Genomic DNA, 14081 nt, shown 5'->3' with positions numbered 1-14081 from the left:
AACACATTGGTTGTGCAGGCAACTAGGTACGGCACCAATTTTCATTTTCAAGTTCTGTGCATGGCATCTATATATGCAGTATCACTTTTCTTTGAAAGCTTAGCTTGAGGTAAACAGTAAATGATGGGACTATGTGAAGCACTTTTCAGAAGTTAAGGCTAAGTTGGCCCTCGAAAGAGAAATTTCCTTCACTTGAAAGACGTCACCAGCTGTACCATTGTCCCAAGATACATTTGGACCAAGTCAAGACATGCTTCACTCCGTTCGCTAAGACCGACTTGGACAGTTCTGAGTGTTCTTTAAAGCAATCCTGTGCACCATCCATCTCCGATGATGGACGGCATCCGAGGCATCTTGACCAATTCTTTACCCACAACCCAGCCATCAAGACTAAGTGAAGGCTTTAGTTTTGAGTGGGACCCACCGCATGACAGCCCAGCGGTGCGAGTCAATTACCAGCATTGACTTAACTTGAGCTCTCTCTCCATACATATTGCGGAAAGGGAGACGAATTACGGGATATACGGAGGCTCTGGTCTTCTTGGGAGGGATTGGAAACTAAGTTGCAGAGAAGATAATGGATGCACATGGTTTCTTCTTTCTCTTCTGCTGTGCGGCCACCTTCCTACTAGCAGGAGCACAAAGAGGTATACATGCTCTCTTTCTTCTTTAACTCAAAGAGTCTTTCTTTGCCTCAAGAGGTTCAGCGTAACAGGTCGAACCAAAGCGTTCGTGTACATGCCATAAAAGCAGGAGAATTAGCCTGCAATTTGTTAAAAGCAGGAGAATTAGTCTTGCAATTTTTCGTAACAATTGATTCTTTCGGTCCACGCGCAGTTTCCGGGAGTAAAATCCCAAACAGAAAAAGGTCAAGAATCTTTGTCACTGGTTCTACCATTCTCTCATAATCATGGAGTTAGAGGAAGAACAGGACCTTCACCGACGATGGAAAACTTTTACTTTGCAGTTGCTTTTGTTCTTCCCTGTAGATTTTTTATTTTCTTTAGATCTTCGTATGCTTGACGATGATGGCGAGTGTACAGCATGCAGAAGCTTGCAGACCAGCTGAATTACGGTTCACAAGCTGGATTGCAAGGCGAAGCTTGCTGCCTCCAGACTAAGTAACTCCCCGAGGCATCCTATGGTTTTCTTTTTTTTTTTTTACTCTGATTGAGAAACAAAATTTTAGGAATTTACTGGCAGTCATGGAGAGTGATCCCCTTGGGCTCTCATTAATCTCTTTTTTCTATTTTAAAGAGTCATTGTTCCATGCTGTAAGAGCTTGTGTTCACGCCGTCTTTCATTGAATTTCCTTAGAGCTTGCAGAGAAGCATGTACTGTTTCATCTATTGGTTTCTAAATTTGTCAAAACAAGTTACAGGGAAGAACTTGATTTTACAACTTAGACTTAAAAAGGCACGCTCGGCCTGAGAACAGTTGATCTTGACTTTGTCACCAAGGAACAAAATATAAAAGGAAAGGTAAGATTACGCATTCATGAAGGAGGAGAACGCGACCGGCATCGGGGCTGGGATCCTAGCTGCCGTGAATTTCAAAAGATTCAAATTAACCGATAAAACTTTCAGAAACTGCAAATAAGTAGAAATACAGGAGAACGGGAACTCGTCAGCAGCTGGCCGCTGGCGCTAGGTGAGAGAGAGAGAAAGACTTGAACCTCCTCGCCGGATTTGCTTCGGCTCCCTTTCAACTGGTCGTTTAAACGGTATTAAGTAGACATTAAAATTGAGAGTACAAATAGTTCGTTTTCTTAAGTTCCGTAACAAGTGAGAAATACCCAAAAAATCATTAGTTCGGACATATAATTCCCACTTATTCCGACGTGCACAATTGCGTGGCAGGGTTTATCAGCATCGATTGTGGACTCAACGACACTGCCACTTACATTAATCAGTTGAACAACCTCACCTACGTGTCCGACGACGGATTCATTGACAGCGGAATGAATGGTCTGATAGATCCCACTAGCATCGGGAAAGGCTCCAACAAAGTATACTTCACGGTGAGGTTCTTCCCAAACTACAAAAGAAACTGCTATCAGCTGCCGGCAACTGTTGACACAAAGTATATCGTTCGGGCTACCTTCCTGTACGGCAATTATGACGGCCTCGACACACCGCCAAGTTTCGATCTCCATCTTGGTGTGAACGTCTGGGAAACCGTGAACTTGACCGACAACAATAAGCCGTTCTGGACGGAGTTGGTCGTCCAAGCAGAGGCACGCTTTTTATATGTGTGCCTCGTGAATACAGGACATGGAACACCTTTCATTTCTTCTTTGAAGCTCCGACCACTCCCGCAAAACATGTATGCACCTGCCAATAGCTCGCTTTACCTTGCTTTGAAAACTTTCAGGCGGGTAGACCTTGGGGCCAAGCAACCAAGTTGGTGAGATTTTCTTAGCTTACTCATTTCTAATGAACAATATCTAGCGTAGTTACTGAAGTAGAAATCTTAAATGAAAGCTGCATCAATTTAGATTTGATAAATACATGTGTCCCTACATGGTTCTGTGTAGAAGCGGCTACAAAAAGAAGAAACAAACCGAACAATGTATATGGTTAGCACATGAATGTCCTTTTCTCCATATGACAAAACCATCAGGTTTTAAGGACTTTTGGCTACAAAGAATTTTGGTTCCCTATAATATTCTACTTTAAAAATTAAAAGTAGTAGTTTAAGAATCAAAATTTAGGTTTTACTCCATGCACCTCACGTGTCTTTGGTTAAAATATTTGAAACTATTCGATCCTTTATCGTTTTTCTCGAGCATCATCTAATTACCGAATTCAGGTACCCGACCGACCGCTTGGATCGCATATGGGAATCAAACTACGATGGTTATGGGACCCCCTACATCACAAGTTTACCGGTGACGGAGTCTGCTAACCTAATGTTTGGGTTGCCCTCGGTCGTAATGCAGACTGCTGTCTACTCGCCGGATGAAATCCGGGTCAACTGGACCGGGGGAGTTGACGACAGGTTCCATCTTTTCTTGGAGTTTGCTGATGTAGTGCCACCGACCGCCGGAGGATCGAGGACAATGAAGGTTCAGATGAACGGCGAGGACTGGGGTGATGCCTCGATTTTCTACCTCCACACCAATGTTCTCTACTCAACAACACCTCTAAATAATGCCTCCGAATATTCGTTCTCCATTCGGTCGGCGAATGCTTCAGACGAGGGCGCCGTCCTGAACTCCTTCGAGATCTACAAAGTGGTTACGTTCAACGGCTCTGCAACAGAAGAAGGAGACGGTAGACTGTCTTTGACACTTTTCTTTGTTTTAATTGCTTCTTCTTCCTCGGGATATAATATGTTTGCGTGCTTGTCTAAGAGCAAAGGGTAAGAAATGGTAGAACAGGGTCAGGCGGACCTTTACAAGTGCAAAAGCGTAAACCAAAAAAATTGCTCGAACTTTAAGGTTATACGAGTTGAGCAATTTATCCTTCCAGCACACTTATGTCCATCGCTGCAGCACTCAAGGATAAGTGCTAACTTCAATTCTTGAGCAGCATGCTCCTAACATTCTAGAGTTAGAAACGGAGACACAAAACAATTACATTGCAGCTCTTACATATTGAATGCATACATATTATGTTGAGCTGATACTTTTTGAACTCAGGACAAGATAACCATGAGAGTATAAAAAATTAAGAGCAATTTTCCTCGACCAGTTTTGATATGTTGAGCAAGTGCAGAGGAAAGTCCAAAAGTTCATGAAATAGCTAGAGCATAATCATATAGGGCACTGCATAATTGGAGGCCTCAAGTCCAAGTTCTTGCTTGCATACATTTAGATGTAACACAAAGCAATCATTTTAGGTAATTTGGCTTCCAAGATGCAAACCCATACTATTGCCAGTAACAAAATGAACAGAAGAAACATATTTCACCAACAGAATGAGATATAAAATGCATTATGTCACATTTATTTTTCAAGTGTTGGGTATCACTGGAGATTTTGTTTGTCAGACGGTTTATATTTCCAACTGATGGCTCTGTTCTTCATTTCCCTGTTTTTATTCTTGTCCGAAAAAGAAATTCATTTTCCTCAAGTTTTCAACTCCCATTTCAGTTATGGCCGTCACAGCCATGAAGGAGTACTATCAACTGAAGAAAAACTGGATTGCTGATCCATGTCTACCTTTTCCCTGGGATGGCTTGACCTGTGATGGATCGCAAACAGTGGGCCTGTGAGAATTCACTTACTGTCTTTGGAACAAGGTTGGCTTGATAACACCCTGCCAATTAATCTGCTTGAAAATTTCATTGGCAGGGACCTTTCTAGCAGTGGGCTGAGTGGTATGATTAGTCGCCACATTTTCAGTCTGACAAAGCTTAAAACATTGTAAGTCTATCAACCGACATCATGTTTTAGCTTCAACCGCAGTTCCCTTTTGGCCGTTATCTCTTCACTTCTATATTACTAAGATGTTTTCTCTTACCTTAGGAACTTGTCCACCAACAATCTCCATGGTTCGGTGCCGCCTTTTCTGCTAGAAATGCCATATTTAGTCAATATGTGAGTACATATTTTTAAACTAAAGTATGCTCCCAATATTAGGGGAAATCAATTCCATGTCACAGATATGTGGTGAATGAATTTCAGAGACTTGTCAAGCAACAATCTCTCTGGCCCTATTCCAGACCTCATGCGTGAAAGGGTGAGGAGCGGGAAACTAACGTTAAGGTTCGATTCCATCTCAAAGGCAGAAACAATTTAACCCATGTTTCTTATTTCCTTGATATATGAACTAATTCATTACATTTTTCTCCTTTTTTTTCTTTTGTCGTGAAAAGAATTGAAGGCAATCCCCATATTTGCTTAAAAGATCAATGCACCCAGGATCAGAAGAGCCACGCGGGCAAGAATGTTGTATCAGTTATATCAATGGTCATATCTCTAGTTTTACTGGTGTGCTTAATATTCATCTAAATCGGTTATCATCATGATCAAGTACTCAAACAAAAGGAAATTGTGTGTGAGTTACCAGTAGATCATGCAAGAGTGTTTGCATGTAGCATATATATAGCCACCGTACTGCTGCTCAATGCACGTTTTCTATGTTCGAGAGAATGACATTCGTTTGGGTTTTGTGTGAAGCCGTTTTTGTTTTTTGTCTCTTTATTTACTCTGTGGGCGTTGACTATGACTCTGTTTCGCCTTTAATAGATGACTTTTGGTTAGTCATTCTTCCGTGATGTTCTTATTCTCAAAATCAATGAACTGACTTTGTTGCTCTCAGGAAAAGATTGTTACAATCAATAGATTGGTTTCGTTTCTCTCAGAAAAATGTGTGCATGCATGAGTATCCCTTTGTTTCAAGACAGATGCTATTCTTGATAGGCAAAGGGGCTAATATGTGACTGGCGAAAAGAAAGTTGAGCACTAATTTGAGCTCACATAAAGGTAGAGCGAGAGAGAAGATAATAATATAACGGAAAAATACATGGCCAACAAAATGTAACCCACGGGACAGAAGGGTTACAGGCTCCTGAATGACATCCCTAATGATGGAAGATTTATATACATCCGCCATAAGGGTGCGCCATTTCTCTCGATATGCGGCTTCGATCACCGAGCAGTTCCGAAATAGGTGTGTGGTTGTCTCTTCACTAGTTGTACAGAGGATGTACCTACTAGCTAGTTGGAATCCTGACTGTTTGAGATTGCAGTGGACATGAATTCGCCGGGCATTTGATCCATGCTACGGATAAGGTGCAAGATATTCATCATCAGAAAAAGACGGCTAAAACAAGAATAGCAGGACTAGACAGACAGAGAGTCGGTTCCTATACCATAACCTTTTAACTGAGATGCATGCAGTCTTAAGCTAATGTAAGAGCCATTTTTCAAAGAAGAGTAAAGATAAAATCATGTTCACATATGCACAAGAAGAATATATCTATGTCATATCCACGGTAGCATGGTGGCAATTGTATTTCACTCCCATTCGTGGTAAGATACAAAGGATCAGTCATCCTTAAATGCAAAATATAGAGGAGAAGGAGAAAGAAAACGAAATGGGATAACGAAAACGGTAGGTGAAGAGAAAGGACCTCAAGAGGCGAATAAGCGGCAACTCCTCTTATCGTGCTTTCTTCAACGCTCATCATACAGAGCACCAGATGAAGAAAGTTAAATACGAATCTTTACTGTCGATAACAACCGAATCTGTCAAAAAAGAGCAACCCAAAACGGTCATACAATGAGGGTAACCGCAGCACTCTATATGTTTTAAGTTCTTCTTTGCCACAAAAAACAGGGAACCAGAACCATTTTGCAAACCCTTATAAGACGGCGCAGGTTTGACAAAAAAAAAAAAAAAAACCACCAGAAAGGTAAGACTTCTAAGCAGATTGCCGGAATCTCAAAGGTCTCATAATATCTTCGATCTGCCAAATCGGAACGGGCACAGCTCGCTTAGTCGGTCCATTGATTGAGAGGGAAAACCCTAAGGTGAGGCCCAACCAAGTTGGCGGACGAGAACTGGAACGGGTACCCAAGATCCAAATCTTGGGATGAAGATTGCCGACAGTCAATCCCCGGAGCTTTGTGGACCCGCCCGTGGCTGCGCATGCAAAATTCGATCAGGCTCCTAGACCCTGATCGAAGGAACTTGGCTCTCTTCGACGGCAGTGCCATGGATCGCATAGGCCAGAATTTACCAACGGTGGCCAGACTGCCGACCTCTATCCCTGTCCCCTAATCACGCATTTGAGGGTAGAAGACCCTGCAGTGCAGTGTTGTTAAGTGCGTGCGCACCAAGGCGTGGTGCGTACGCATCAAAAAGTGGTTTAGAGGCCCCCACTAACCTGATGTGCAAAGCATGCCTGAAGCGTCGTTTTTCTTTTTCTTTTCTTTTTTTGCAGTCAATCAAGCGGCGGTCCAAGGTTCACATTTGAGCGTGTAATTGTAAGTTGACCAGGCGACCGAACTGCTTTAAAAAAAGTCTCACATGGAAGACATTTAAACTATTAAATCGGATTCCAATCTAGGTTCAGTATTAAATAAGTACCATATTGGATTCGGATTTGAATGAGTACCTATATCTATTTATTTTGAAAGTCACTTCTTAGCATATCATATTAAATAAATGAGTAACTAAAGTATCATTTTGTTTATTAAATAAATATCAGAATGGATTGAAAGAGAGAGAGAGAGAGAGAGAGGAAGGAAATGTATGTGTGTTCTGTTGAGGGTTTGAAGACCTATAAAGCCTCCAGATGAACTGTGGAAGGTTTTAGAGAGCAAGACACTCCTCGGAAACCCTCGGCAGACCCTCCATGATCGTCGAGGATTATGAAATCCTCGACGGTTGTTGACGTTTTCAGGCACCTGAAAACCCTCAATAGCATCAAGCGCCTTTTTCAGCTAAGTCACATAGGTGCATCAATTATGGTGGCACACTTGCTCCCCCATCCGTGTTGGTGCTGGCTGGTGTCAAATGAGTTTTCGCAGTTCTAAAAACTGTTTTAGCGAAGTTTTCATTGATATACCACTTTGACCAAAAAAAGTTTAAAAATATAGACAAATAAAATTACTTATATAACAAATAACATATATACTTATATAATATGTATATATATTTACTTCCTCTCGCCACACCCATACCTAATTTGTTTTGAAACTTACGTATCTCGCACGGGCATCCACACTTGCACCCTTATGAAATAGCTTTCCAGCCATGTACAACTGAGACTTTGACTGAAAAGATATACCATTTTGGGCATCGAAACAATGGCCATGGATCTCGTCTGATTCCAAATTGGAACCAGGTAACCATTTTGCCATTTCCTTCTCAATCCCATCTACGCTCAATGGTCAACCTTTCCAAATCTTCCACAAAGTTCTTAGATAACCTATCCCTGGTTTCGTGAACAAAGTCATTTCTATTTTGCCATGGGCACCATATGGCCAAGGGAAACAAGCCATCCGCAACTTCTTGAATCTTTTATTGCCCATATGCTTCTTACTCCACCACTTCCACATCACCTGCACTGACTCAACAGCAAATATCTTTACTTCAAATTTGCAAGAGAATTACCAATTTTTTGAAGCCTTTCCAAAGTGAGTATAAGGCCTGAGATGAGTAAGTGTAGAGTCCACTTAGCTCTAGGAGGAGCCACATTTTTTTTAAACACAAGAGTATATGAAGACTTGCTGGTCCTTTCACATCTGATCATGTCATAGATTCGCATTCTTTTGGGACTACTCACATCAAAATCGCCCGAGCACAAGAGGTCTACACCAGTCCCTACCTGAGACGACCGCACAATATGTTTTATCAACCGTGAATGCAACCCCCGAAGCAGTGCATTTTGTCCTGCAAAAGGACTTCATGAACCGACATTAATGCTACTGATCGCCTACAAGTTTCATAATCAGCAGCAGATGTTAGGTAGGAAATAACTTTCAACATCCAGTTTTCATTCCAAAAGGAAACAGTTTTACCATCCCCTAAACATCAGCTCACCAAATGGCTAATCTCTTCCCAACCCCAACATATCCCTCACCAGCTCCAAGCCGTAGATCTTTTTATTTTAAATGTCCACAGACTTTTCCTGCACAAATACTTCTTCCGAACCACGCTAGCCCAAACGGAACTACTTTATCTCACTCTGAAAGCAAGAAATATCACAGATGATCTGTTGAAAGTGTGCAGAGAGAGCTCTGGCTCAAAAGATGAATTCTTCTCGCATGTTCACAGTCTCCCCAACTAAAATCACTGCACATCTTCTGTAGATTGTTTATAACAGCCGTCGGCAACTTAAAGGCCATCATCCAATATGCAATAAGCTGAAATATTTGTGTCTCACCAAACAGATCCTGCCTGCCAATGCTAGAGTGTGCCGTCTCACCCAATTTTGTTAATTTATTCCCATCTCATCGGCTCTCCATCCCATGTAGAAACCATAAAACCACGATAAATCCATGTTTACACCAATGACAGACAGCTAAATCGTTTATAAAAGCTCGAATGGTTGACTAGGTCTATCAATTTATAATGTAAAAGTTTACTAGCAGGAACACAATTTCCAATTGATGAAACATTCACCAGCCAATCTGGTAGCATCACAATTGCCTTCTAGTATCTTTTATATTTGTGGCAACCACCGGGTATATGTGTTGGAGCTTTGCTAGAAATCTAGATAGCGCACAAACGAAAATGCAGAAATTCGAAAGAGAAACATTCATGATTCATGTGGTTTCATATAGGGCGGAAGAAGAACCTGTAGAGGCGACTGCCGACTGAATGTCGGCGGCTGTGGAAAGAATGACTACAGTCCCCATAGAGTCGTTCCCCTGCGGAGGTAGCGGCGGCGGCAATGGGTTTCTCTCCTCAGCCATAGCAGCCCAGTGATGGGGACAGACAATTTACGTATGGCTAAGGGGACCGATTACCCAGACGGTAAAAACTTGATGTGTCTCACACCATCACAAGACACATGTGTTTATACTTAAGGGTCCGAAACGGATATAGACCCGTATCGACGCAGGACTATCCAGATGGAGAAATCCCAACAATCTCCCACTAGTCCAAGTCGATATCAAGGGTAAATAAAATGAATGGATTAGCCTTAAAATCCATTCCAAGGTCCCACCTTGTTGCCTTACAGAACTTCTCAACAAACAAATGAGAATACAAAATAAATAGACAACAAACTTAATGAGAATCAACAAACTGTATGTGATCACATTCATAAATGTTTGTATAATAGTGTGTTTACATTGAACTACACAAACCCATCCTCTTAATATATTCAAAGAACATACCAGATGCTAGCGCTATAGTAAGAAGATCTGCAACCATATCTGTAGTTCTAATGTGTTGAATACACACTAGTTGATTCTCTGTCATTTCCTTAACAACAAAATACTTAAGTTCCATATGCTTACAAGAAGTAGTACTTTTGTTGTTGTTGGAAAAAGATACTGCAGCTTCATTATCACAGTGAACTTTAAGTGGTCTATCAATAGATTCCACTAAAATTACCTGCGATGTAGTCTCATATAATGCAATGAATTCTGCTTCCATGGTGTGAGCAGCAGTCACAGTCTGCTTTTTGCTCCCCCATGAGATGGCACCTCCTGATAGAAGGAAAACAAAACCAGTAGTAGACTTTCTACTATCGGTACATCCTCCAAGATCGGCATCAGAATAGCCAATCACTTCTAAATGGTCCACCTTGCGATATGTCAACATGTAATCTTTTGTCCCTTGCAAGTACCGCATGACTCTCTTTACGGCCTTCCAATGTGTCATGCCTGGATTAGATTGAAATCTACCAAGCATGCCAACAGCAAAGGAAATATCAGGCCTAGTACAAATCTGCGCATACTGCAAGCTGCCAACCGCAGATGCATATGGAATGTTGATCATTTGTGCCTTTTCAAATTCGTCCTTTGGACAATCATTTAGGCTCAATTTATCCTCTTTAGCTATGGGTGCCGAAATAGGAGAACAATTCTCCATCCCATATCTCTTAAGAACTTTATTGATGTATGTTGATTGAGAGAGACTTAAAACACATTTAGATCTGTCTCGACGAATCTCAATGCCGAGAACAAATGAAGCCTCACCCATGTCCTTCATCTCAAAATGAGATGCGAGAAAATGTTTGGTTTCTGTTAGCAATTGAAGATCATTTGAAGCAAGCAAAATGTCATCCACATATAAAGTCAAAATTATGAACTTACTCCCACATGTCTTAAGATACACACATCGATCAATGATGTTTTCTGTAAACCCAAAAGTCGTAATGACTTCGGAAAACTTAATGTACCATTGACGTGAGACCTGTTTAAGTCCATAAATCGCTTTATTAAGTTTGCAAACCAAATGATCTTTCCCACTCTCAAAAAACCCTTGAGGTTGATCCATATATACCTTTTCATCCAAATCACCATTCAAGAAAGCCGTTTTCACATCCATCTGATGTAGCTCCAAGTCAAAATGAGCTACAAGTGCAAGGACAATCCTCATTGACTCTTTAGCAGATACAGGTGAATATGTCTCATTATAGTCAATGCCCTCCATTTGTGTGAATCCTTTAGCAACCAATCTTGCCTTGTATCTCTCTATGTTGCCTTTAGAGTCTCTCTTGGTCTTATAGACCTATTTACACCCTACGGGTTTTACTCCTTCAGGCAACGACACAAGGCTCCATGTCTGGTTTTTAGCCATAGAGTCAAGCTCTTCTTTCATGGCATTAATCCAGTGCCTATATTGTTTGCTTTTCAATGAATGTGAAAGGATCATCATCAAGATCTATGAAATCATTAGGCTATTGTAGGTATACCACATAGTCTGATGATATGGCAGATCTCCTGGCCCTTGTAGATCTATGAACAGGTAATTGATCATTTTCAATTTGTATGTCTACATCCTGTTCGTGTTCATCAGTATGATCTACACTTAATTCATCTGGATCTGATGCATTGCCTGTATGATTTGCATTCATGTCATCCTGGGAGACAACATAATCATACACATTTATATTCTCTTTATCAGGTCTACTTTCAGTATCCTGTATTTCCTCAAAATTGAGGTTTTGTAATGCATCTAACCCAAATGAGCCATCTTCTAAGAACTTAGCCTTATCTGTTTCCACGATATGTGGTATATGAGATGGACAATAAAACCTATAGCCTTTCGATCTTTCTGGATAACCAATAAAGAAACCACTGGTTGTTCTAAGATCAAAAGCTTTTATGTAGGGGTTATACAATTTAGCTTCAGCAGGACATCCCCATATGTGCATATAAGAAAGAGAAGGTTTCCTACCTGTCCATAACTCGTAAGGAGTTGTGGGAACAGCCTTAGTAGGAACCCTATTCTGGATATGCACTGCTGTTCTGAGAGCTTCACCCCACAAAGTTAGAGGGAGAGTAGAGTAATTTAACATAGCTCGAACCATTTCTTTAAGCGTACGATTTCTTCTTTCAGCAACACTATTTTGGTAGGCGCTGCCTGGCATAGTGTATTGAGGCACAATGCCTTCTTCCTTAAGAAATCGCGCTAATGGTCCCTCCCTTTGTCCCATCTCAGTGAACCTACCATAGTATTCACCACCTCTATCAGATCTGACTATCTTGACATACAAATACCGAGAATAGTCATCTATAAAGGTGACAAAATACTTTTCGCCTGTGTAACAAGGAGGGAAAGGTCCACAAACGTCTGTATGAACAATTCCTAACTTTTCAGTACATCGCTCGGCACCTTCTTTATATATGTTAGTTTGCTTTGCCTTTATGCAATCTACACATATGTCGTTATCTGTAAAATCAAGAGATCGTAAGATCCCTTCATTTAGGAGTCTCCTTATTCTCTTTTCAGAGATATGACCCAAACGGCGGTGCCATAGCATGTATGAATCATCCTTTATGGTACTACGCTTATTGCCAATTATATTATGACTACAAACCAACGATTCAGGAGATTGGATCTTCACATTCAACTTGTATAAACCATCACACAAAATAGCAGAACCAATTTCAACAAGATCTTTATAAATCAACATCTTTGAGATTTCAAACTTTAAACAGAAATCAAATTTGTCCAGTCTTGATACAGAAATTAAGTTTCTACTATATGATGGAACAAAGAAAACATCATGAAGATCCAAAACAAAGCCAGTATCAAGCCTAATCTGACATTCTCCTACAGCCTTCACATGTGAGCGCATTTTGTTTCCTGAGAAAATGCTCATCTCATGTAGTGTTGGTTCCCTTTTGCTCAGAAAGTCCTGTAAATTATTGGCAATATGCACAGTAGCACCAGAGTCAATCCACCAGCTATTAATAGGAACATGTAACATATTACTTTCAAGTGAAACAAATGACATGTTACCTTTCTTCTCTAACCAATTCTTGTACTTGATGCAGTCTGACTTCTTATGCTCATTTTTCTTGCAAATGAAACACTTTATAGGGGCTAAGTTAGGCTGCGCAGTTTGAGACGTAGTTTGTCCTGTTGACTTCTTCTTGGCACTCCTTTTCATTGAACTTTTCTTTATGCCAACTTTACCAGCCCCAGAGTGAGAAACCATATGTGCACTTTGCAATTTCTCACCCTTCATTCTTTCCTCATCTTCAACACACTTGGACATCAATTCATTGAATGTCCATTCAGTATTATGTGTGTTGTAACTGATCTTGAAAGGAGTATATTCAGCTGGTAAAGAGGTCAAAGTAAAGAATACCAAGAATGATTCAGAAATAGTCAACTTCATGTCATTCAATTGAGAAGCAATATTCCTCATCTCTAACATATGCTGGCGAATGTTACCCCCTCCTTGATATTTCATAGATATTAACTTTGATATTAGGGTACTGGCTCTGGCTTTATGAGAACTAACAAACAAAGCCTCAACTGCATCCAAGAATTCTCTCACCGATCTACAAGGTGGGATAGCACCACGTATGTTCTTAGCGACCCTTGATTGCAAAAGCAACAAGCTTAGTCGGTTAGAACGCTCCCACTTGTCAAAATACACTATTTCATTATGTGTACTTTCTGGTGTAAGAGGTGGTGGCTCAGGTCGCCTCAAAGCCATATCCAGATCCATATACCCCAATGTAAACACAACATTTTCTTTCCATTCAGCATAATTCGAATCATCAAGTAAAGGGATAGAATTTGAGCAATTAAAATAAATAGATCCAGGCACTGCAGACGACAAAAAACATCCATAAGTTGACATGCATTATATGAGACAAACCATATGGAACAGTAAACCAAATAAAAGGCTCTTTATGTTTACTATTTCCAAGACAAATACCCGGGGTCATTAGGATACTACTTTGGTAATATACCTAATACACACATGTATTCCGTCTTAACTTTATCTAGTAAAACTAGGAAATGTAAATCCAAACTATAGTTAAGCATAACACCTTTGGGTGTAAAATGACAGAACTATGTAAGGATCTATTTTCCTATTTTACTCTACTTATTCTCTTGAACACAACACACTACGTTTGGGTAATTATGCTACTTCAAATGAAAACAAGTACAACATGAAACACTAATGTGCCTTTAAATCATGCGTAG

General features: G+C 40.5%; 1 protein-coding gene across 1 annotated transcript; it reads left to right on the top strand.

The window, feature by feature from the left end:
- The first annotated feature begins 508 nt into the window (after positions 1-508).
- LOC116256038 (putative leucine-rich repeat receptor-like serine/threonine-protein kinase At2g19230) lies at positions 509-5212 on the top strand. The gene is made up of 8 exons (XM_031632175.2): positions 509-647; positions 1860-2406; positions 2812-3275; positions 4097-4214; positions 4298-4369; positions 4472-4543; positions 4631-4711; positions 4822-5212. Exons 1-8 carry the CDS (start codon positions 578-580, stop codon positions 4955-4957), a joined length of 1560 nt encoding a protein of 519 aa, XP_031488035.1. The 5' UTR covers positions 509-577; the 3' UTR covers positions 4958-5212.
- The last annotated feature ends 8869 nt before the right edge of the window (positions 5213-14081 follow it).

This window comes from Nymphaea colorata, chromosome 6 (assembly GCF_008831285.2).
Source record: "Nymphaea colorata isolate Beijing-Zhang1983 chromosome 6, ASM883128v2, whole genome shotgun sequence".
NCBI lineage: Eukaryota > Viridiplantae > Streptophyta > Magnoliopsida > Nymphaeales > Nymphaeaceae > Nymphaea > Nymphaea colorata.
Note: the sequence above shows the minus strand (reverse complement) of the source record. Positions and strands in the feature narration are given on the sequence as shown.